The sequence below is a fragment of the Nerophis ophidion genome, linkage group LG07, assembly GCF_033978795.1.
Source record: "Nerophis ophidion isolate RoL-2023_Sa linkage group LG07, RoL_Noph_v1.0, whole genome shotgun sequence".
Lineage (NCBI taxonomy): Eukaryota > Metazoa > Chordata > Actinopteri > Syngnathiformes > Syngnathidae > Nerophis > Nerophis ophidion.
The window spans coordinates 63,309,227-63,332,934 of record NC_084617.1 but is presented as its reverse complement, the minus strand read 5'-3'; the positions used below and the strand labels follow the sequence as shown (position 1 = coordinate 63,332,934).

At 40.3% G+C, this 23,708-nt stretch overlaps 1 protein-coding gene and 1 long non-coding RNA gene across 5 annotated transcripts in view; both read right to left on the bottom strand.

The window, feature by feature from the left end:
- Nucleotides 1-5,210: 5,210 nt before the first annotated feature.
- Nucleotides 5,211-23,708, bottom strand: part of LOC133556692 (uncharacterized) — a 97,655-nt gene continuing 79,157 nt past the window's right edge. Inside the window, exon 2 of the long non-coding RNA XR_009807569.1 lies at nucleotides 5,211-5,721. This is a non-coding gene — a long non-coding RNA (uncharacterized LOC133556692). The remainder of the gene's footprint in view (nucleotides 5,722-23,708) is intronic.
- gapvd1 (GTPase activating protein and VPS9 domains 1) overlaps nucleotides 8,051-23,708 on the bottom strand; it is a 57,012-nt gene continuing 41,354 nt past the window's right edge. For 3 of the 4 annotated variants that reach the window (XM_061906845.1, XM_061906846.1, XM_061906847.1), the window contains 14 exons: nucleotides 22,354-22,473; nucleotides 21,998-22,075; nucleotides 20,208-20,554; nucleotides 18,828-18,915; nucleotides 17,345-17,416; nucleotides 17,131-17,259; nucleotides 14,972-15,098; nucleotides 14,733-14,845; nucleotides 14,287-14,446; nucleotides 14,024-14,211; nucleotides 13,680-13,893; nucleotides 11,569-11,641; nucleotides 11,292-11,489; nucleotides 8,051-11,081 (listed from right to left, as the gene is read on the bottom strand). In XM_061906845.1, the coding sequence (XP_061762829.1) occupies nucleotides 10,941-11,081; nucleotides 11,292-11,489; nucleotides 11,569-11,641; nucleotides 13,680-13,893; nucleotides 14,024-14,211; nucleotides 14,287-14,446; nucleotides 14,733-14,845; nucleotides 14,972-15,098; nucleotides 17,131-17,259; nucleotides 17,345-17,416; nucleotides 18,828-18,915; nucleotides 20,208-20,554; nucleotides 21,998-22,075; nucleotides 22,354-22,473 (2,048 nt within the window). In that variant the 3' untranslated portion in view covers nucleotides 8,051-10,940. The remainder of the gene's footprint in view (nucleotides 11,082-11,291; nucleotides 11,490-11,568; nucleotides 11,642-13,679; nucleotides 13,894-14,023; nucleotides 14,212-14,286; nucleotides 14,447-14,732; nucleotides 14,846-14,971; nucleotides 15,099-17,130; nucleotides 17,260-17,344; nucleotides 17,417-18,827; nucleotides 18,916-20,207; nucleotides 20,555-21,997; nucleotides 22,076-22,353; nucleotides 22,474-23,708) is intronic. The other variant, XM_061906849.1, reaches the window with a different exon arrangement.

Here is a 23,708-nt window from a genome sequence, read left to right as displayed (position 1 = left end):
AATACATGATTAAAAAAGGGGTTGAATTAATTGCGTAATATCCTCTTTACCTTTTTTAAAGACTTCGTTGGCAAATACGGTCGAGCTTTGTTTGAATTTGAACGTTCCGATTCCTTGTTCCAATTCTGTTTTTTTCATGATTCACATTCTCAGGCATGTCCATGGAAAGAGTTTGCATGGTTTTCCTACATCAAAATGCTGGCGACTAATTCTTCTTTGTTGGTCGGCGCTATTTCTTTCGGTCGGGCATCAAAAGTAGGACGGAAAATTGACAAATGTCAACAATTCCGGGAGAATCGGAACGTTGGGCCTGGTGTTCGGGCAAAAATGTGCTGCTTTGTAAGAAACAACGCAACCAGTTGTGGAGACCAATAGTTAGCAACATAAGTTATGGATGGATTTTGATGAATTGTTCAGAAAATGTTGAAATAGTTCTACGAACAAGTGCTTTTTTAGTTTATATTATTATTCACATATGTATGTGTGGAGGGGGCGTGGCCTGTGGGCCTGCCCCGGAACGGGGTGTGCCAGTAGGACTTGCCTCGAAGACAGGACAGGTGAGTAGACGGCCCAGGTGGGCTTTGTTATCTAATCACCTGTCGCCTTCATTAGCAGCAGCCGGTGTGAGACACGCAGTTGGAGTTGGAATGGGAGCCAGAGAATGAGAGAGACACAAAAATTCAGAAAAATGTCAACAATTCCGTGAGAATCGGAACATTGGTCCCGGTGTTCGGGGAAAAATGTGCTGCTTTGTAAGAAACAATGCAACCAGTTGTGTAGACCAATAGTTAGCAACATAAGTTATGGATGGATTTTGATGAATTGTTCAGAAAATGTTGAAATAGTTCTACAAACAAGTGCTTTTTTAGTTTATATTATTATTATTCACATATGTATGTGTGGAGGGGGCGTGGCCTGTGGGCCTGCCACGGAACGGGGTGTGCCAGGAGGACTTACCTCGAAGACAGGACAGGTGAGTAGATGGCCCAGGTGGGCCTTGTTATCTAATCACCTGTCGCCTTCATTAGCAGCAGCCGGTGTGAGACACGCAGTTGGAGTTGGAATGGGAGCCAGAGAATGAGAGAGACACAAAAATTCAGAAAAATGTATTTTGCTAGAAAGCAAAAGGCTTGCACATTTATGAAAATGAAACACTGTTTTTCCCTGAAATACGGGCTCCCCTGGCAGTGTGTGGTGGTCCGAAGAACCCACTAGAGGGCAACCTCTACAGTATGAAGTTTGTATTATTATCCACATAGGAGCTCATCCAAATAAATGACATTTATTTTGTCACCATACCGCACAGACCAGGGGTGCCAAGCGTTCGGATGACTTTGCGAAGTATAAAAATGAACCGAAATTTTTGAATGTAAGAAACTGCTGTTCTAAATGTGTCCACTTAATGTTGCAATAGCAATTATTTGTATCCTTGCAGATGATTCTACATATGTAAAAAATAAAATAAAATAAACCACATGATGGGGCGGTATAGCTCGGTTGGTAGAGTGGCCGTGCCAGCAATTTGAGGGTTGCCGGTTCAATTCCCGCTTCCGCCATCCTAGTCACTGCCGTTGTGTCCTTGGGCAAGACACTTTACCCACCTGCTCCCAGTGCCACCCACACTGGTTTAAATGTAACTTAGATATTGGGTTTCACTATGTAAAGCGCTTTGAGTCACTAGAGAAAAGCGCTATATAATTATATTTCACTTCACATGTTAGTGCACCAGTCGAGGAAAATGAGCAAACTACATAAATAACATCCTGTAATTTGATTTTGAAATTACTTTTTTATCTTGATAGATTGCAAATTAACACCAATGAGTTTACTGATAAACATCGTAACATAATTTAATCAGAAAGCATAAATAACGACTAATAAAGACGGAATACTATTAATCGCAACATGTACGTCTAAACAAAAAATTATTATGATTTGTACATTTTCAGAATGTGCTTGTTATATTTTTAAACAAAAAAATAATTTGAAGTTGTCTTTATTTTTAAGTTATCGTGCCGTGATTTTACCAGTCCGGCCCACTTTGGAGTAGATTTGTCTCCATGTGGCCCCCCAATCTAAAATTATTTTGACCTGATATAGACAAACAACCAGCCGTGCATTTTAGGGTCAATCAAGGTTTGTATCGTTTTTATTTTTGGTAAGTTTACTGGTATTTGAAATACTGCTAAAAATAACCACAATATGGCAACATTTGTGTTTGTTTTTTTACCTTAACTGCTCTTGTTTTGTTTTTTTGTTTGAGGACATTTTCAGCGTTGGTGTGCATCAGTGTGCATGCTCAGTAGTGTTAGGCAGCACATTTTTATAGGTAGCTTGTTAAAATAATAATGTATATAAATCACACAGCTTTTATGCTTAAGGGCCGTTGCTATAATTATTGTCAATTGTGCTGAAGTGGTATTTTTCCTTGTCTGTGCAAAGCTGGCAATCCAGTGTTTAGTGTCAAGGAACGGCCTGCTGACTGCCGAGGCCGAACACCGCTTCGACGCAGACAGAGCAGAGACAAGGCGATATCACCGGCGTCAACACATTTGCATTTTTTTGTATAATCATATATTGTGTCTAACTGGAGTTGTCGAGATTACCGCCCTTCCCTGAGCGACAGCTTTAGTGATGTAAATAGAGGACGCACACGTGTTGGACTTTTAGAACGTAGTTTGGATCTGTAAGTAGAATACAGCCCAAAACATGTGTCTCCTCAATTGAGACAAATTGAACTCTGTCTCTGCATGACTCCTTGCTTCTCGTCTGTTTAATAAATGTCATCTGGGTTTCCATCGATGCCCAACTCTTGTTGATGAGTGGCATAGGGAGAGGTACCTTTACGCTTTGTTTTTTATCATACTACTTTTTTTTCTTGTTTTTACATGCACTCTCTTGCACATAATGTGTGTGTTTTCATTAGTTCTTAAATTTCTATATATCTTGAATGGGATTGTGATGAAAATTGTAATTTCCCTTCATGGGATTAATAAAGTATTTCTGATTTGATATTAGACTTTTTTTTTTAATTCTGATGTACATTTGCAATTGCCTATTTATAGAAGGTTCTTGCGGCCCTGCAATGAGGTGGCGACTTGTCCAGGGTGTACGCCGCCTTCCGCCCGATTGTAGCTGAGATAGGCACCAGCGCCCCCCGCCGCCCCAAAAGGGAATAAGCGGTACAAAATGGATGGATGGATGGATAGAAGGTTTTTGTTTTCCATCCATCCATCCATTTTCTACCGCTTATTCCCTTTGAGGTTGCTGGTGCCTATCTCAGCTACAATCGGGCGGAAGGCGGTGTACACCCTGGACAAGTCCTGGTTTTTGCTATTTTGGCTTTATTTATTGTGTTTCACCAGCTGTTTTTGCAACAATACATCAAAATATATTATTTGGCAATAAAAAAATGATTCTTATACTTTGCTACAAGTTATTTCCTGAACTTAAAAGTGTTTCTCACCTTCTTTATCAAAGAGCAAACCCTCCCTATATGTGATGCTCCACGATTCTCTTTGTGTGAAATGTCAATTAGTGAATGACGGGGCGCTTCATATTAAATTCTGAGCACAAAACTTAATTCTAGCCGCTTCCTGCTCCGTCACTGATAAGAACATAATTGCAAATTTTGCCGTGCAGGCGGGTCTCTGCCTGTCTTGAAAGGCAGTAGCGTGGGGTTTGAATCCGAGGCAAAGTTGATTTGGGAAGGTTGACAAATTAATGTTTTATTAATCAATCAATCAAAAAGTATTTATCCATCCATCCATTTTCTACCGCTTGTCCCGTTCGGAGTCGCAGGGGGGTTGCTGGAGCTTATCACAGGTGCATCAAAGGGTTCCTTAAACCACAATAACATCACTGGCCTGTTTTAATGATATCAAAATTATCTTGCACAAAAAAAATAATTACTGAGCAATTTATTTCCATTAATATGAGATTGGCACCGGCACCCCCAGTAACCCCAAAAAGGGGACAAGCGGTAGGAAATGGATGGATGGATGGATGTTTTAGTAGAAAATATGCATAAATTAAATTTAAGTTTGATGGCAAATATTAAATAAATGTTATGTAAATAAAAGTGTGAATATTGTTATAAACCCTGCCTAAGGCCTCTCTAGAGGCCCAAATCACAACTTTCTTTGGCCCCACAATTGCTTATTTTGTAGTAACTAAAAAGAAAACCATTGTTTGTTACGCCGAGTGTGTTGAGTGTACAAAAACTGTATCCTTTTTAAAAAAATAAGAACATTAATATTCATTATATTCCTCTTGTTGGTTTTTACTGTTTTAATGTTATGCCTTTTGAAAAATGGAGGATTTTTTTTTGGTCCCGTTTACTGATAGTGTATCAAACATCCGTGAAAGAATTGGAGATTTTTTCAAATTTAAACTGCGCTGGTGACCCCTGTTCTATTGGGTTCAGGTCAGGACTCTGTGCAGGCCAGTCAAGTGCATCCACACCAGACTCAGTTACAAGTGGCATCCTATGACAGTTCCACGCTGGAAATCACTGGATTGGATGGGTGGCCAAATACCTTTGGCAATATAGTGTACTTATGGAAATTAAATAAAAAAATAAAAATGAACTTTTATTAATGTATGATCATGGTTTATCTTAGGCCAGCAGAAAGAGGAACACCCCTGCAGACGCCGCATATTGCAGGTGCAGCTCCGTGTGAGACAAACCAGCAGGGCTTCTTTGTGTCCCTGAACCCGTCGAAAAGATCACATCTCCAAATCTAGCATCTCTTAGCCATTGGTCTGTGCAACTAATTAACTTTGCAGCCCTCCCGCCCCAAATTTGAATTTAAATTAGCAATTGCCAGATATAATCAGGGGATAGATAGCACCCCACAAAGAAGTTTATGATGGAGAAAAAAAAAAGAGAGAGAGAATTAAGAAGGGGAATCGGTGAAGTTAAGGAAGGCTCAAAATGAGGGGATATCTCCAATTACAATTTGCTGAACACTTGTCAGCAGTAATGAAATGTTTGCAGAGGGGCTGCCATTTGTGGCCACTAGATTGGATGTTGCCCCCCCACCCCAACAATTAGATTCCATGCATAAATTTCCCCCCGCCGTCTATTGTACATGGTGAAGCAGATGTACCTGCAACTGTCCAAGAAGCCGCCCTGAATAATAGCGCACTAATGTGCGTGAACCAGTAGATGCGATACACAGCGGACATAATGTATCAAACACGATACGTGAGGGCCGTGAAAACATCAGTTTTATTTTCTAAAGACGTACAACAAACGCAGTAATAATCATCATCACAGTAAAGACAAAACCGACTTTCCTCGCATGTCGTGGTTGTGCAAGCTTGCAAATGTCAAATCAGACGCAAGGTCTTCGTGTTTCTCCTCTCTGCGGAGCTTTTAAGCCAGGGATGTCAAACCTAGGGCCCGAGGGCCGGATCAGGCCCAGGAACAGGTTTTATACGGCCTGCGGGAGGAGTTTGCCAAGTATAAAAATGAGCGGACATTTTTGAATGCTGTTGTAAATAATAATAACAGTGAAATACGTTTTTATAACATGGTCACTACTGCCTAGTTTAAATTGTTATATTCTTATTTTACTGTTATATACCGTTATTTCCTTGAATTGCCGCAGGGCATTTAGTATGCGCCTGCCTTGAATTACCGCCTGGTCAAACTCGTGACGTCTATCTCAGCTACAATCGGGCGGAAGGCAGGGTACACCCTGGACAAGTCGCCACCTCATCACACTCACATTCACACACTAGAGCCAATTTAGTGTTGCCAATCAACCTATCCCCAGGTGCATGTCTTTGGAAGTGGGAGGAAGCCGGAATAACCGGAGGGAACCCACGCATTCACGGGGAGAACATGCAAACTCCACACAGAAAGATCCCGAGCCTGGATTTGAACCCAGGACTGCAGGAACTTCGTATTGTGAGGCAGACGCACTAACCCCTCTGCCACCGTGAAGCCCTACCGGTAATTTGAAATCGCATCAAGGGAAGAAGATTAAGAGCTATTCAGTAAGATTTAAGGTCCAAGCTTACATCACACTCAAATTTTTACTGCATGCCTTTGGTAAGTGCCAGAGTGAGAAGAGGTTTTAAATTAATTAGCGCCCCGGCGGCAATTCCAAGGAAATACGGTATTTATTCTCATTGTTTTTTTTATTTTTATTCTAGTTGTAATATTTTTCTGTTTGATTTCCCCATTATTTACTTTTTAAATTAGATCTAATTTCTGTACACACCGGCTGGAATTTTTATTTTCCTGAGGGAATTTTCCTGAAAGAATCAATAAAGTACAATCGATCTATCTAAATGTGTCCAATAGATGTCGCCATAGCAATTATGTGTATCTTTGCAGATGATGCTACATATGTAAAAAAGAAAAAAAAAAACACGTAGGAAAAACAGCAAATTACATAAATAACTTCCTGTAATTTCATTGTGATATCATTTTTTTTAATCTTCGAGTTGACTGATGAACATCAGCACATAATTTATTCAGAAAGTATAAATAACGACAAATAAAGATAGAATACTATTAACCACATGTGTAAAAAAAAAACCCCAGCAACATAATGATTTGTACATTTTCAGCATGTGCCTGTTTTATTTTTAAACAAAGGCAAGCATCTGATGTTGTCTTTATTTTGAAGTTATCGTGCCGTGGTTTTACCAGTCCGGCCCACTCGGCAGTAGATTTTAATGCATGTGGCCCCCAATCTATAAGGAGTTTGACAACCCTGCTTTAAACTCAAGTTGCACAAGGAGCAGAGCAAGACTACATGTAGGAGTTACACCAGACCTAATCTCGTCAGATTCTGTTTTACCATGCACCCAATAGATTAAGTGATTCTCAAACTACGGACTTTGTCTAGTGTAGGAGTCTAAAACACAAACACAATTTTAAATGAATGGCACTGTACAGCATCATACTTATATACCCTCGATTTTTCCAGGAGATTCCCGATTTTCAGTGCCCTTCTAGTGATAACCATTACCCTGTAGTTCACCTGATCACCATTATTAAGGGGTTACCGTGGAGGCACTGCCTTTAGCGCCCTCTACAGCCTGCACTAACAGCATGCCATCCCGGCCATATGACGTACTTTGCTTCTGTAAACATAGTTGATCAACAGCCACACAGGTCACACTGAGGGTAGCCGTATAAACAACTTTAACACAGTTACAAATGTGCTCCACACTGTGAACTCACACCAAACAAGAATGACAAACACATTTTGGGAGAACATCCGTACCGTAACATAACATAAACACAACAGAACAAATACCCAGAATCCCATGCAGCCCTAACTCTTCCGGGCAACAATATACACCCCCATTCCCCCAACCCCGCCCACTATTGTAGCCCAGAATAGTTAGGGCTGCATTGGATTCTGGGTATTTGTTCTGTTGCGTTACGGTGCGGATGTTCTCCCAAAATGTGTTTGTCAATCTCGTTTGGTGTGGGTTCACAGTGTGGCGCATATTTGTAACAGTGTTAAAGTTGTTTATACGGCCACCCTCAGTGTGACCTGTATGGCTGTTGACCAAGTATGTCTTGCAGTCTATTCCATGTATCTGCTTAAGCCACCTACAATATGCGTCTAGGCTGGCACACTGTTTGAAGGTGGAAAAGCGGACGCTAAAGCCTTAATAATGTTGTCCCAGTGAGAACCGTGAGACTGATTCCCTTGGGAGGGGTACTGATATTCGGGTGTTTCCCGGAAAGATCGCGAAAATTGGCTAGTATTTTGCAAGGGCGGGAAAGCCATTCAAAGAAGGCGATTTCATTAAAAAGTGCATGATAGTTTTTTTTAAGACATCATTTCTTGCGGACCGGCTTCACCCAGTTTCTGCATCCAGTGGCCCCCAGGTAAATTGAGTTTGAGACCCCTGGTCTAGTGGTATGCCAAATATTTTATTCAGTATTTAAGTACTGCGTTTTATTTGACTAAACACAGTGTTACTGTTCAAACCGTAATGTTTTAGTGTCCCAAAATATTGAATATACCTTTTAAATGAAACCTTTACCTTGTTTTTAATGAATACTTAGGCCTACTTGGCTACCGTGTTTTTATTGTTGGTCATTATGGTTTGGTGAACAAAGTTTGAAAACCACTACAATAGAGGCCACCTACAACTTAATGTTCCAGTGGATTGGTTCTCATGAGCGTAAGAAAGTGAGCATATGTGATAATCTCACACGGTGGCACTGCTCCCTGCCAATACATTTGAGGAACATACATATTTTGTGCAAAAAAAACAAACAGTTCTGATACAGTTCGAAGGACTCGGGGAAAAGCTTTTGGTATCCAAAAAAACTCAGTGAAGGGTCACAATCACGCCCTTGACAAATATGCTGTCATTTTAGTAGGGAAGAGATTCATATGGCTTCATTACTGGGCAGATGTTGTTCATTTTGCAATGTAGTCTGCTAAAAATAATGGAAAGTGCCACTCAACAAAGCAACTGACGCTGTGGTGCAAGTTGCAATTGCCACAAAACATTTTAAGATATCTAACATTCTACTGCCGTCAGGCGTCTAAAGTGGGTAGTGCATTTCTTCCCAATTTGTCACGTTTCATGTGTCAGGTAAACCGCAACAAATGGGGCCATATGAATCCCTTTTCTACTGTATGTACTGTAACGTCTTATGCTGTCCGCTGGCTGACAAGACGTGTCGTGGAGGCGCAAAAAACTAAATGTGGCACATTGCGCATAAGGGGGCTTACAGAACAGTATTTTCAGACAAATCGCACCCATGCTTCTGCTATAATCGTAAATATGAGATAACACAGCATGTCAAATATATGAGGATGAAGGAGAAGAAATAAACAGAAGTGCACAAACGTCTGTCCCTTTCTTGAATGTGTGTATAGGGGAGGTAGAGAGCATTCACTGCCCCAGGCCACGACGTCATTTTTTCTGGCACACATACGGAAAAAAAAAAAAAATGTTCACTTAGGTTAATGATATCGCAACAGAGATGCAGCTAAATGACCAAAAACGCAATTCTAGGTAAAGGCCAGCAGAAGTGAGTGCAAGCAGACGTACAACACTGCCACTCAAGATAATCCCACAGATATAAAACAAAAGGGGGCGTTTGTTCAAATTCAAGTGCATTAAAGTGACAGAGGCATGGCGATCAGTAACATGGTGGTCTTCAAGGCAGAAGGCCCAGTGGAAAGCATTTGTTTGTTTCGGTATGGTGGTGTGTTTTTGCAGAAAAAAACAAATAGTAACCTGTACAGGACACCCACATGAAGGCACTAATTTTCAATATATATATCTTTAATGCCGCCACATCTATACTGTGCACGAGCTGACCCTGTGTCCTTTTCACCACCTAGCAGCCACAAAGTAGGACCGCACAGGTGCCTTCCTAACCTTCTCTAGAACAATCACAGCAGCATCAAGTGCCTCTTAAGATATGCATGTGAGTTAAAGCATAAAACAGAATTCAATATAATCTATTTCATACAAACGTGTCCAAATCATCAACTGACCTGCATTTGGGTTGAGTGTGTCTTTAAATAAGCTGCCATGTTATTATTCATTAAGGGCCCTATTCTCCCGCTTGCACTTAAGTTCTGTTTTTGTTTTAATCCAACGCAAGTTCTTATGTGTATTCTCCCATCCAGCATGCTTGGGTCTGAAATGAAGGGAGGCTCATTAATAATGAGGCAGACTTTGCCAGGGCACCTTTGTATCAATGGATATCATGGATTTGTATCAATCCAGGCAGTGCCTGTCATGTGTGTGTGTTGTCATGGTAATGTGTGTGTATGCATGCTACAACAGCTTCTTCCTTCCGGATGCATGTGAGTATTTCGTAGATTCAACAATATTTCTTTATAATAGACACTCTGATGTTATTTGTGATGTTAAGAGTTCTGTTCAGTACAATGTTTTTGAAGCAGTGACACATCAGAGGGGCTAAAACTGTTTGTGTGCTTGCGTAGGGAGCGTGACAGATTAGTTTGATATTAACTTTATAACCATCAATTGATAAATGCTACATTATGTATGTATTTTAGTTCAATGATCACTGTCCGGATGAAATCGTTGTACGTCCTTTAGAATGTCCAAACATGACATTACGGTGCCTTTATCCACACCTCAGTGGATGATTCCAGGGGTCTCAATTGAAGTGAATAGAATATATGTGATTGTTTTCTGGAAGGTTTGTTAACCATTGAGTTATGTGTGATGTACACTGCATCCAAACTTAAGTGCAATATAATGTTTCAGCTTCTATAGGCGCTGGACTTACTCCAGCCTCAGAGGTGCGAAAGAACTAAGAGTACGCGGAAGGCCAGATTTCATAGACAACATCCACATTTATAGCCTGCACATCTTGAATGAAGGCGCAGAGTGACAGATTGAAGTCCCAGTGGAAAATTTTGCGCATGTTGCCCACCTTTTTTCACTAAAGCACATGGAGAATAGGGCCTAATAGAGTGGTAGGCTAATGGAAAGAGTCACTAGAACTCTGTAACAATGTTTCCAATATACAATTTAATGTAAGATAACCAAAACGACTTTCCTTAAAATGAGATGATCACACCAACAAAATCTGGTCCCTTTAAATAGATTTATCATTCAGGTTTGATTTGATTTTATAATTGTACCTGCTTTTATATATTTTATATAAACTCCTAAAGACAGACACCCAAAAAAACGGAGAAACAGAAAGATAAAAAGGAAAAGACCCATATCAAGTTCAAGGATGTTGCAATTTTTCCCCAAAGCCGTTTTCCCACCACGGCTAAGACCTGGATTTTTCAACGTATGAACAGTAATATTATATATTCTGTAATCTTTGAGCGTCTGTGGCTATGTACAAGCTATACACGTGACAAGCAGGCGGAGGGCCAGTTGGGTGGGAAGGTTCCCAGTCTCCCGGCTCCTTCCCCCCACAGTCTGCCCATACAGGTGGCGGTTCTGCTTCACTTGCGATCGTCGATGGTCTTAATGAATTCCACCGCCGCGGTGAACTGCATCCACCAATAGCACTCCTCCCCACTCAGTCGGCTGGCGTAGAAATTATTGATGTACTGAACGGTGGACAGCAGGCAAGGCGGGTTTGCCTGGAGGGGAGGAGATGCGGGGATGGGCCCACATTAGCTGGTTAAAGAAAAAATCTCACGCTACACTGTTCATATTACAAAACACACATACGGATATAAGGAAGAAACATGTTTTTTTAATGGATAATCATAATTCCAGCTGTTTAAAATCAAGACTATAATGAGTCTATTAATTAAATGAAGGACAAAGTGAAGGAGGACAAGACTCACCCTGATGAGGACAAAAACAAGGACAGGAACAAAGTCATCTGCTCCAGGGACAGAGTCTTCATTAGCCAGACTAAGGAGGTTCATGATGGTGGAACACATGCGTAGGATGCACTGGACTTTGTCTCTGGGCGTCTTGTAGGCATTGATGGTCCTGATCTCAGACTGTGCAGAGGGCCAGGGAGTCTCCTTCAAGTAAACCTGGAATCAGGAGGACACATATCCAAAGCTGAGCATCTTGTCCTTGTCTACACAAAGAAGATCACAAATGTCTTCATACCTCTGGGATTTGAAGTGCTTTGTGATTTGCCGTCACAACTTTGGACAGCCGCTGGATATGTTCATGGAAAAGCCTAAGGGGTAAAAAAAGAATAGTGCATTTAAAACAAAGCCAGCTTCTTTTTGGATTTCATCAATTTGGTAAGGCTCTAAATTATGACTAGGATTTGCAATTCCCTTAAAGGCTGCATGGGAACACTTAGGGCTACTGTTGCTGAACTTCCATAAAAATAAAAATGGAGAAGTGCTTAATACATCACAGCACATCATACCATCACACCATTCAAATTTGCCCCCTAGAGGCCGTGAGCAGTAAAGCCTCTCGGACCGTGTTTTCTCCCTTTATCTCCTTGCAGAAAAACACGGTAAAAGTAGGGATGTTCCGATAATGTATTTATGCTTCTGATTCCGATCACCCATGAGTGAGACTGGCCGCTACCAATAAGGATGACAGTCCATGTTTCCATTTCTTTATAGTGACTGCTATTATTGACAGTTTAATAATATCAACGTAAAATATAAACTAGTTCCGAATTTTCTTGTATTACTAGATACAATTGTTAGAGCGAAACCAAGTTCATAATCACTAAACAGAATCAAAAATTTGGAAATAATTTTTTCCTTCAAAGTTCTCCTGTGTTCTCCGGAAGTTGTAAACATTAACAAAAATATTTTTAAAAAAGTAACTTTAAGGAAAAAAAATACCATTGATCTCATCATTCTAATATCAATCATATACTGATATGACTCCTGGTGACGACACCACTAATTTATGCATCGATAAGCTCTTCTTCGCAATGAAATTTCCTTTTTATAAGTACATGCTTGAATGACAATAAAGAAAGTTTAAGTCTTACGTGCCGTGTACTGACTGTGACAATGCTGACACACCAACAGTTGTTATCCTCTCTTATGAATATTCTTGCTCATTTCATGTTAATAGCTACTCACTTTTTGTTGTAATGCGCTTCGATCTACACTCAAAACTTTTCTAGGCACTTATTTCTTCTGTTGTTTCGAGCTAGTGTAGCGGCTAACTTAGCTATTAACATGCCTTCTCCTGCTTGCTCTCGATGTTTAGCCTTGTCCTAATATTTAATAATCAATCTTGACAATACTTAAGATATTTTAAAATGCGGTAGTAGAGGTAATTATTATCAACTTAGTGGGGCGACAACACACTGTATATGGAGACACAATTGCTGCTCGCTTGTCAGCCAGGGGACTAAAAATAAATAAAATATTAGCCAAGGGAGATCGGTATTTTCCATCAGTATTGAAAGGCATTAATCACCCGATCAAGTACTTTTTCAAGAAAATCAGCCAATATTGATCAATGGCCGATCAATTGGCACATCCCTTGTGTACAGCTGTAAAAGGTAATTGATTACGCAAAAAAAATGAGCTGCATTCTTTCTTTAACTGTTGCTGTTAGATAGGACAAGAATCGTAGTTGTGATGTACACTCGTATGCTTATAACTGTTTTGAAAAAAAAAAAAAAAAAAAGACTGCATGATGCTGGTGTGCGGCAGATGTGTCCAAATGTTTTCCAGCAAGAGCCTCACACAGAAAAACTGAAGGATGCAGAGGTCACTTTGATAAATTTTGTACAGTGAAGATACTAAAACCAATATGATGTAGATCAATCAATAAATGCCAAACTATCTGAACAAAACCCCCACCTATTTGCATTGTGTTAAAGGTAACAGGTTAAATTAGTGTAATATCTAATCTAAACATCTTGAGATATTGAATTTCTTTTAAGTATTTTTTACCATCGGCTAACAAAACATATTTAAGGAAAAATTACCATATCCTGCAAGACACGTGTATACAGTACATTCTGAGGATGCACGAAAATTATCAAAGACCATATCCAGTAAGATACCCAAATTGTCGGCCAGTTTTGTTTCCAGGTCACATTTTATAGGGGGATTTGGACCAGTTCCATTTTTTATTTTTTTTATTTTTTATGTAAGGTTCTAATCCGGGACGTGTACATTTTGTCTTTAGAACATGACTTGGGCCAATAAAAAAACAGCCGCGGACACAGCAATTTGGACACCCCTTGTGTATGGCATCATGTCAGCTGAGAAAGTGCATCTACTAACTGATCTCTGAGAATGTCTCCATCCTGGTTGGGGTAAAAGGCCAGCTTGAAGATGCGGTTCATAACGCTGCGCTCGATGGCCATCTGGGCATCCTGCAGCTGGTCCTCACTTGCGTACTGCCAAATGGCATCACGGGCCATGGCGCCGTACAAGTAGCGCAGAAAATCCTCTACCGCTGCAGTCTTGTCATCTGATGCCGTGCAGCCTTTGAATGCTGAGAGAGGGAAAATAATTACCATAAATGCATATATATATATATATATATATATATATATATATATATATATATATATATATATATATATATATATAAATCACAAAAACAGTGATAGATAGTACAGTACCTTTGATGAAGTCAAGCATCCTGGACTCCATGTGTTCAAGAAGGAGGCGAACACAGACAGTGGTGAAATAGCGGTTGGCCACTTCTTTGTCTCGGAGAACTCTCTGGAGAAGCCTCTCCAGATGGGCCTGTGAGGTTTGCAGGCCCTGACGGCACCTTGTTAAATAAGCGATGTATGGAGCCCGCTTTCTAAAGGAAACAAATGCACAGGACATCTTATTGTCACAAACAAAATCCAGGTGATGCTCAAATCGTATAGTTTACCTGTAATCCTCAGCTATAGCAGCCAGAAGCTTCCTGCAGGTGCGGGGATCAAACCGGCTGACACAGCGCGTGGTCTCCTGAATCTGGGCCATCTGGTTCTTGTCCTGAAGGTTGATGGCCTCTGCGAGCTGGACCTTTAGAAAGCATACGATCTCATTGTCTGAAACAAGGAGGGGGGCAAAAAGAAGGGCAGCATTAGAGATGCAGAACACATCTGCACTGTCTTTGGGAATGATGGCTAACAAATGGAGTTCAATGGCTTTACAGTTCCCATGACGTCATTTCTTTCTGCCTAATGTGCTATTTCTCAACATGGGCATGTGACAGTGGTACATTTTTGGGCAAAGAACTTATTAGGATCAATAATTGCATCATTTGTGAAAGTTCGGATGTTGATTATCATAGCTGCTTATGTAAAGATGTACATCTGCAGCATGTAAAGATACCTTCAGGGTCCATATGGTCAGGCAGACCATTTCGAGGAGTTGTGGAGGTCATTATGGGCAGCGCCACAGAGTCTGCAGAGCCCAAGGCCAACCTCAACTTTTTCTTGGCATCACTGGAAGACAATAGCTATCTTTTGTTAATATCTAGCAAAAAAAAACATTGTTGTACAAAAGCAGTGTTTTGTAAAAAAAAAAAAAAAAAAAAAAAAGTAAACTGGTCGTGGTAGCTTTCTACAGACCTAAAAGAGAACTTTGAGCCAGGCTGCTGAGCTGTCTGACTGGCAGAGTCTGGGAGGTCATCAGTGGAAATGTTCTGCAGAGCATCATCTCTCTGAGAATCGTGCACGCTGTCTTCCACGCAAATATCTGTGAAATGACAAATCAAACCAGTTTAAATTTTATTTACCAGTAGATATACTGAAAAAAAAAAAACATTTTCCAATTTGAGTTAATCTTTTGATGAAATTCATCTTTTTTTTGTTTCAAATGGCAACATATTTAAGAGAAGAAGGAAAAAACACAATCTCTGCGAGACTAACATGATTTTTCCAGTCACTCATTCAGTCACCATAAATTGGAGCTCGTGTCTGCAGTTATACAAGCTTTTGTGCTGTCCAGGTACCCGTCGGACCAGCCGATTTACAGTAGTTCTTTATCACTTCTTTCAACAAAAATTGCCATTACATAATCTGGTTAGTTCAAACATACAGTGAAATCTCAATTTACGAACCCCTCATTGTACGAAATGTTCTGAACCACAGACTTAATACAAATAGGCATCGGTGTACAAACCTTTTATCCACCCATTGTGTGTCTCACAGTGCAACCAACTTAACGTAATGAGAAAGTTTAAATATGTGATGTATCATATTGTAATTGTATGCATGTTCAAAATAATTTTAAATCATAAACCATTGATTTTTGGTGCTCATTCAGTCAAAACAGCAGTGCTCGGTGTTACTTTGGGTCCTTTTAACCTTCCAACTTCTCCCGCTTATCTGAGGTCGGGTCGCGGGGGCAGCAGCCTAAGCAGGGAAGCCCAGACTTTCCTCTCCCCAGTCACTTTGTCCAGCTCTTCCCGGGGGATCCCAAGGCGTTCCCAGGCCAGCCGGGAGACATAGTCTTCCCAATGTGTCCTGGGTCTTCCCCGTGGCCTCCTACCGGTCAGACGTGCCCTAAACACCTCCCTAGGGAGGCATTCGGGTTGCATCTTGACCAGATGCTCGAACCACCTCATCTGGCTCCTCTCGATGTGGAGGAGCAGCGGCTTTACTTTGAGCTCCCCCTGGATGGCAGAGCTTCTCACCTTATCTCTAAGGGAGAGCCTCATTTCGGCTGCGTGTACCCGTGATCTTGTCCTTTTGGTCATAATCCAAAGCTCATGACCATAGGTGAGGATGGGAATGTAGATCAACTGGTAAATTGAGAGCTTTGCCTTCCGGTTCAGCTCCTTCTTCACCACAATGGATCGATACAGCAACAGCATTACTGAAGACGCAGCACCGATCCACTCGTTGATCTCACGATTCACTCTTCCCTCACTCCTGAACAAGGTACTTCAACTCCTCCACTTGGGGCAGGGTGTACTCCCCAACCTGGAGATGGCACCTTTTCCGGGCGAGAACCATGGACTCGGACTTTGAGGTGCTGATTCTTTAATGGTCCTTTAAAACATTTTTCACAAATTTTCTAATTTTGCTACCTCCAGTTGAGTTCAAAGAAACAAATGGACAGGCGATGTGTCGATTAAAACATCCAAGAAGCTCCACAGCTGCCCCCACCCGCTGTATGCCAAAATGATAAAGTGGATTATTTGTTTTTTTTAATCATTGTAGTGACCCTAGCTGTTTAAGTTAAGGAGCTTTCTGCTTTCAAACTGAGTGCACCACAAGGCTAGTAATAGTGTGCGCATGTTGGCAGAAAAACTGAAAAAGAGTACAGTTTAGCTTGTTGTTGTTGTTTTGACAGCTTTACCATATAGATAGTTGGTCTATCACGCCCTTATGTTTTTTTTTTTATATACAGTACTGTATAGTGCTTTTTATTGGGATAAAAGTGTACAGACACTTACTAAAATATCAACTTTTGTTGTGGCTGGAACCCCTTATAGGGAAATTTGCTTAAAAATATCAAGTTGTCTATTCACGAACCGTATTGAAGAACCAACTAAGTTTGTGAATTGAGGTTCCACTGTATTTCTGAATTAAATCCAGAAAATAAATTATTTTGCATGTGATTGACACTGTCACAAATGTTTGGCTTTGACAATGTTTACTATTGTTTTTTTGTCATTTGCAATAGTATACAACTGCACAAATTAATGTTTCCAGTGACATAGAAAATATAGCAAAGTAAACAAGTTGAATAGGTAAAAAAAAATTGCATTGTTAATCCTGACCTCCAGCACCCTCATAAACCACTCCCACTGCGGCTCCATCACTCGGGCTGGTCCTCTTTATGTTCCTGTACTTATCCAGAATGTCTTCAGCTGCCTGGACTTGGGAGCTTTGTCTGGGTAAGAGGTCATCTGATGAACCAAACAACAACCGCCGACAGTTAAACGCAACGGAGAAGTGTCTTCTCATCCACTTGGAGATTTAATATAAACAAACCTTGCAGGATTCGCTCCTGGGCTGTATCGTCTTTGTCCTGCTTGTCTCTTTTTCGAAATGCTGCTATTGGAGCTGTGAAGAGTATGTAATAGTTTGAGTAAGATAGAGTTGCAAATATTTTGATAGAACTGGAGGTGAGTAAATTAGCCATCTATTAAATATGCACATAGGAATGGGTGGTCAACTGATGAAACGTCTAATACCAATAAAAGTCCAAAATGGAATTATCCAACCAAAAAAAGCAACAAAGTATAATTGAAATAGAGAATAGACCACCAGAATATCATTAAAGTCCAATGAAACTCATAATGGAAAATTAAGTCGAATGCAGTCCAAAAGGTCTATTGGGGCTTATCCTATTAACACAAATGGTGAAAACAGGACAAACAAGTCCAAGATTTGATAAACAAGACAGAGAACACTGGGTAAATGGGTCTACATTGATATTCTGTTTTGTCCACACATTAAAAGAGCAAAAATAATTCCATGAAACAGATGAGAAAAACAAGATGCATGGATGAGGATTTTGGGCGGTCAAGATGCACCATGTCGCATAACAGATTTACAACTCTAAAAGGGCAAGATCTACGAAGCAGCATGGCACAATGCCGCAGCCATGGCTTTGGTGGTAAAGCTAGCTCGATGACGACAGCACGACAGTGTTACCTGGGACATCACTTTCCGCGGTCCAATACAGCACTGTGAGGGACACAACAAACAGGGGTTGGCCTTTCACACAAAGGCTGCTACTCTGCGGGACAACCGACTGTGTGTCACCAGGCAGAGCAGCAGGACAAACACATTGCACTCTGCACAGGTTGGCGGCAGACTGGTGGTTCAGGCTCCATTGGCTCCAAACACTACTGTGTGTGGCCTCTTTTTATGAATATCAGTTTAATGTTTACTTAAGAAACACAATTATCTCAAGGAGTAATGTGCAGTCAGTCCGTGCAGGCGCAGCTCATTATTCCCCGGACAGATGCATGAGATATGGTGGTAGAGTAGAATTCCAACAAGAGATGTGCCATCTATCAGTGGTGATGACAGAGAGGCCCATCTAATGACCATTAGCTGCTGGTTGACAGCACTGCTGAGAGGGCTAGCGCCACACAATGTACACAGCAAAATCTCCTCTGATGAGTGATTAGCTTTGAACACTCTATATAAATCTGCAGCTAGTGAGACGTGAGCGAAAAGGGACTGAACGTGTCTCTAAAGTAACTCTGACAAACAAAACATTTTCCAACCGGAACATCGGCAACGTACGACATAGATCATCATTCTCTTTCCTCATGTTATAAATCGCTGCCTGCATTGCTCTTTAAAGCGTGAGATTTTCCTTCACTTGTGATTAAGAAAACTTTAGTTTTTCCTTGAAACTGGAAATGAAGGAGTACTGCAAAAACAGTGCCAATTTTTGTTTGTTTGTTTTTTTAAAAGATGATTGTTTTGTTGAGAAAAGTGTACCCGTTGATTTCCTTACCTTTAGGAATGGCTGACACGAAACGCTTCTTCCACCATGACTTGTTGCGATCAGACTTTTCATCATCACTGTCTTTTCTTTCCTCAACCTATAAAAGAAAATGAAAAACATGTGAATTGTAGTCTGTTATAAAGGATAACCGGCTACTAAAAAATAAACACAAACACACAATAAGGACAAATGCCCACTGTACTGGAACTGAAATTAAGCTTTTAAGGTACAACGGTACCTCAACCCACGAGTATCCCTTACTTTACAAGTAATTTGAGATACGAGCTATCTCAAGGCTTTGTGCTATGCTTTAAGTTTTCAAGGACAACTTGAGTCCAGAGTCCAACCTGTCGTTGGCTGAAGTATTATATATCCCACTGTTTTGGCGTTTGAGAAATAAAGAGTTAATATATTGTTACAAAATGCTATTTCTGATTCGTTCCCACAAGAAACATACGTTTTGATTAAACTGTTGGTGATATGGTACATTGCGGGTTCGAGCTACATTCCCCTGTGACCATGTTGAGGTATCCTTGAGCAAGGTACTGAACTCCCAGGTGCTCCTGATGCCGTGTCATCATGAATGTGGTTATAGTGTCAAAGGGCTTTGTGTACCTTGAAGGTAGAAATAGCTGTATACGAGTGCACTTCATTTACCATTTACAGTTAACATGCACGTTTCACACCGGAAGTTAGAAAGTTAGTGCAGAGGAGAGAAAAGGGAAAACAGAATCAGACAAACAAATTATTAAAAATATGTACTACCTTTTAGCAGCATACACAGCATTGCCATTCTGCATCACACATGTAGCAGCCAGTCTACATGGCATGCCACCACAAACGTCCAAACGAAGATCATGTATCCATAAAAATGTTGAGATGCGGCAGATGATGCGTTTGACATATTCCAATTTGTTCTGTCTATTCCTGACTCAACAAACAGTCGAGGATTACCTTTGGTACACAGATATACATATTGATTTCCTAGTTGCTATTGTTGGACAATGGAGACGGTGTTGACAAATGTCAGTACAGAAACAAGAAACCTGCTCTATGAAAACAAGTCCCTTATAATAAGCATAAATACATAGCCCAAAGAAGCCTTAGTGGACTACAGTAAGCATGAAATCTTTATTTTGCAAGTGACTTTAAAACACTAGTCTCGGCAGCCCAAAACATTAGCTCCCCTTTAAAAAAAAAATCATTGTTGTCCAAGGCTGTAAATGTTATGATAAATTTATATTTGAAACCGTTCAAGTTATGCTTAAGTAACAACTTAATTTTCTTCTATTGCCAAAGAAATTGAGACTTTAATTTACACATTAATTTAGAGAAAAAAAATGTAGTTGCACATTATAGCATTGTGTAATTGATGGCAATGACTGTTACCTCTCCTTTCAAAGAATCCTTGCTGGGTGACGAAGATGGCCCCAAAGCAAAAGCCCCAACAGGGTCACGGTCTTCAACTGCGACACGGCGATTGAGGCCGGGGTCACTTGTTGGTCGACGGCCTGGGCACACAATGTCAGAACTTCGGCTACGGACCAATCGGTCAGGAAAGGAATGGCGCTGCTTGGTGTGCTCCAACTCAGCCTGAGCCAAGCTGTGGGGCATAAAGAGTGAGTGGCGCGTCTCCTGACCCAGAGCGCAGGCTTCAGGGATGGGGGGATCTGGGGGAGGGTGAGCTGGCCTGGCATAGTGCACCTTGGGTCTCACTATCGTTCCAGTAGAAGCAGCTGTGACAAGAAAATTCACAGGTAAGATAAATGAAATTGAAATCTCATTATTTTAATGAGATTGAAGTTTATATTTTAACGACTTTGACTTCCGATCAGATATCAGAATTGAATAAATGAAATATTTATACTGAACACCTTAAGTCGGCGCCAATACAAATATTGATTTGATACAATATCAGCAGGACTCATACTTACTTGTATTATTTTTTTAATGTGTAATGTTAGAAAAAGTTTGATTTAGTGAAATTAGTCAGAACAATGGTAGGTATGAAAAACACTAACTTATTTATTGCTAACCATTTTAAATGTATGTATCTTATCTGAAGTGGAGTGGCCACAATAACCTATGAAGTTAAGTTCATGGTACAGTAAGTTGAATGATGCAGACACGTTTGTTACTAGCAGTCACTTTCTAATACACTTCTCCTTACTTGTTATATTTCATGTTTACTTTTACAAAAGTGGCACTCTAAACAGCACTATTTTTCAGAGGACAACACTTACTATATTTTGTAAATGATTTGACTAAAATAGAAGAATATACCAACCTTGGGTGCTTATTGAAGGACATTTAGATGTTAAGTGGCAGTCCAAATTTGCAAAAGTAAATGCGCTGCAGGACTTCTTGTATCGAAGCTTATATTGGACATTTTAGATGCAAGATCATACATCGGACATATATACCTTTTCGGATGTGGACACTACTAATTTTTACAGCCTATTATTTGGTTTTGATTAGCACTTGATAGACATTTTAATGTAATTAATAATATGTATTACTGTTTTTATAAAATACAAAAAAAAAAATCTACAAGATTCCATTTCTGTGGTTTTGAAATCAAATGATTATGAAACGGCCTTAATATATTCAAGAAATTTGGTATTTGATTCAACCATTACATAAAACTTTATCCAAACAGCAGCTGTAAAAAACACAAATAAGGAGAAAAATCACCTAAAAAATGTTGGGAAAGTGCTAAAGGAAGACATAAGTGGGATACAAGCCCTAGGTGGAGGTAGGCCACCTGTTCCAAGGGTATATTCTCATCTTCTGAAAAGCTTCCAAAGGCAGCTTTTTTTTGCCATAAGCACAGTGGGACAAGGGGACAGTGCCAAAGAGCCTGGGGTGAGGTCTCTCAACCTGTCATCCCTTCACCTTGCCACAGCCACTAGCATTCCTCTCCAAACAAGTTTAGCAATTCAAAGCAAAGCATAGACAAGTGAGAACAAAAGACTCCATTCCCATTAAACTAATGGGCTTAATGAAATGGCATGTATACTATCATGCCCAACAACTAGTATTAAAACTGGGGGAGGAACAGGCGCTCTTATTTTATTTTGCTCAAGCTGTGTTGAGAGTCCACAACATTAGGGTCTGGATTTAATGACACTAAAGTCCAACAATGATTGGCTGTGGAGCATTTTAGGAGTGAAAATTACCTTCCCCAGAGGAGAGAGGATCAAACATGGCCAATAAGGAATCTGCCTGTGAGGGTGGCGATGTTAAATGGTGTGCTCCTGCAACAACAAGGGGATATGATATCATTAACAGCAATTACCAAACGAACAACTAATACACAAATGCAAACCGCTCTAAAATTGTTTTGTGAATTACATCCTTAGTGGCTGCACTATAAAACCTCTCTTAGTAAAAGTGTAACTGTTGGTATGTCAAGTTGAGGAAACAGTGATTTAGATTGGTGGCCACTCTGAAAGTGACAGAGATGGATGGTTCTGGCTGACTTGGACTGGACTAATGACTTAGCAAGCCTAGCGGGAATGTGACACTCTCCTACCGTGGCCTGACTCCTCCCCATCTGGACTGGTCACTGAGTCCTTTCCTCCAAAGTCTGAGCTGCACTCTGAGCGCACATCCTCTATCTTGTTGGGGATGTCTTCTGAGGTTGCACTGATACCTGCAGGGTAAAAAGAAAACACACACACACACACACACACACACACACACACACACACACACACACACACACACACACACACACACACACACACACACACACACACACACACACACACACACACACACACACACACACACACAAACAGCAGTGGTTACGCTTAGGACAAAAGCAACTCAGTGGCACAAAAGTCTACTGGGAAATGTGTCAGCGGTCAAAAGAAAGACAAAAAAGAGGATTTTTTTGTGCACTCTATGCTTCATCTCCTAGAAGGGGGCCAACTTTAAATTGGTTGAGTAAGCTCCTATGGGTTATGGCAGAGGTAAGAATGATACTTTAGTTGGAATCATTGCGCATTAGATGGATAATGTGGGACAACTCCATGTATCCTCATCACATCAAAGCAGTGCTGTCGATAACTACTGTACTCTGTTTTCCTGAATGTGCTTTTGAAGTGTTATTTTTTAGCATTGTACAGCTGTTTTCAAGTTTTGATAACTCAATATGACTTCAATGAACGCAAATGGACAAGCAATGTGTGATTTGAATCAATGGACATATCCACAGCGTTGTCGACACTGCCTCCTTCCACTACTTTGCTCTTCAGCTGCACGCCGAGAAGATTTACCGACAAGGTAAAGTGGATTTTATTTTTTTGCCTAATATTTTTAGCGACCTTGCTGTTTAAGCGATGTAGTTTTGTGATTTTAAATTGTGAGTGCACCACAGTGCTAGTGACAGTAAGTTTGGGTGTTGGCAGTTATGCTATAAATGAGGACAGTTCAGCGAGTAGTTTGTTTTTATTAGTTATTAAAAAGAAAGTTGACCCATCACTCCCTTGTTGTTTGTTTGATAAACAGTACTGTGGAGTGCCTTACATCGTGTTCAACTTCAAAGTATACAAACGTTTACTAAAATATGGACTTGCCGAGGCTGGTACCCATTTATCATAGTTACATTGTTTCTTATGGATACTTTTTTTTCCAATATACAAACTTTTCTATTCATGTAACCTGTTCAAGAAACATTTAGATTTGCAATAAAAGGTTATATTGTAATATAATCACTTCTCATTATCCTGCAGAACAGTTCAACCTACACCAACAAAAAAATTATAAATTTTTAAATTGATACTTCTGATAGTATCAATGAAAACATTCATGTAAGCGGAAGATTTTGGCTCCAACTCTGTTTATCTTTGGATTGTAATGTAGGGGTCCCTACCTGTCTTTTCA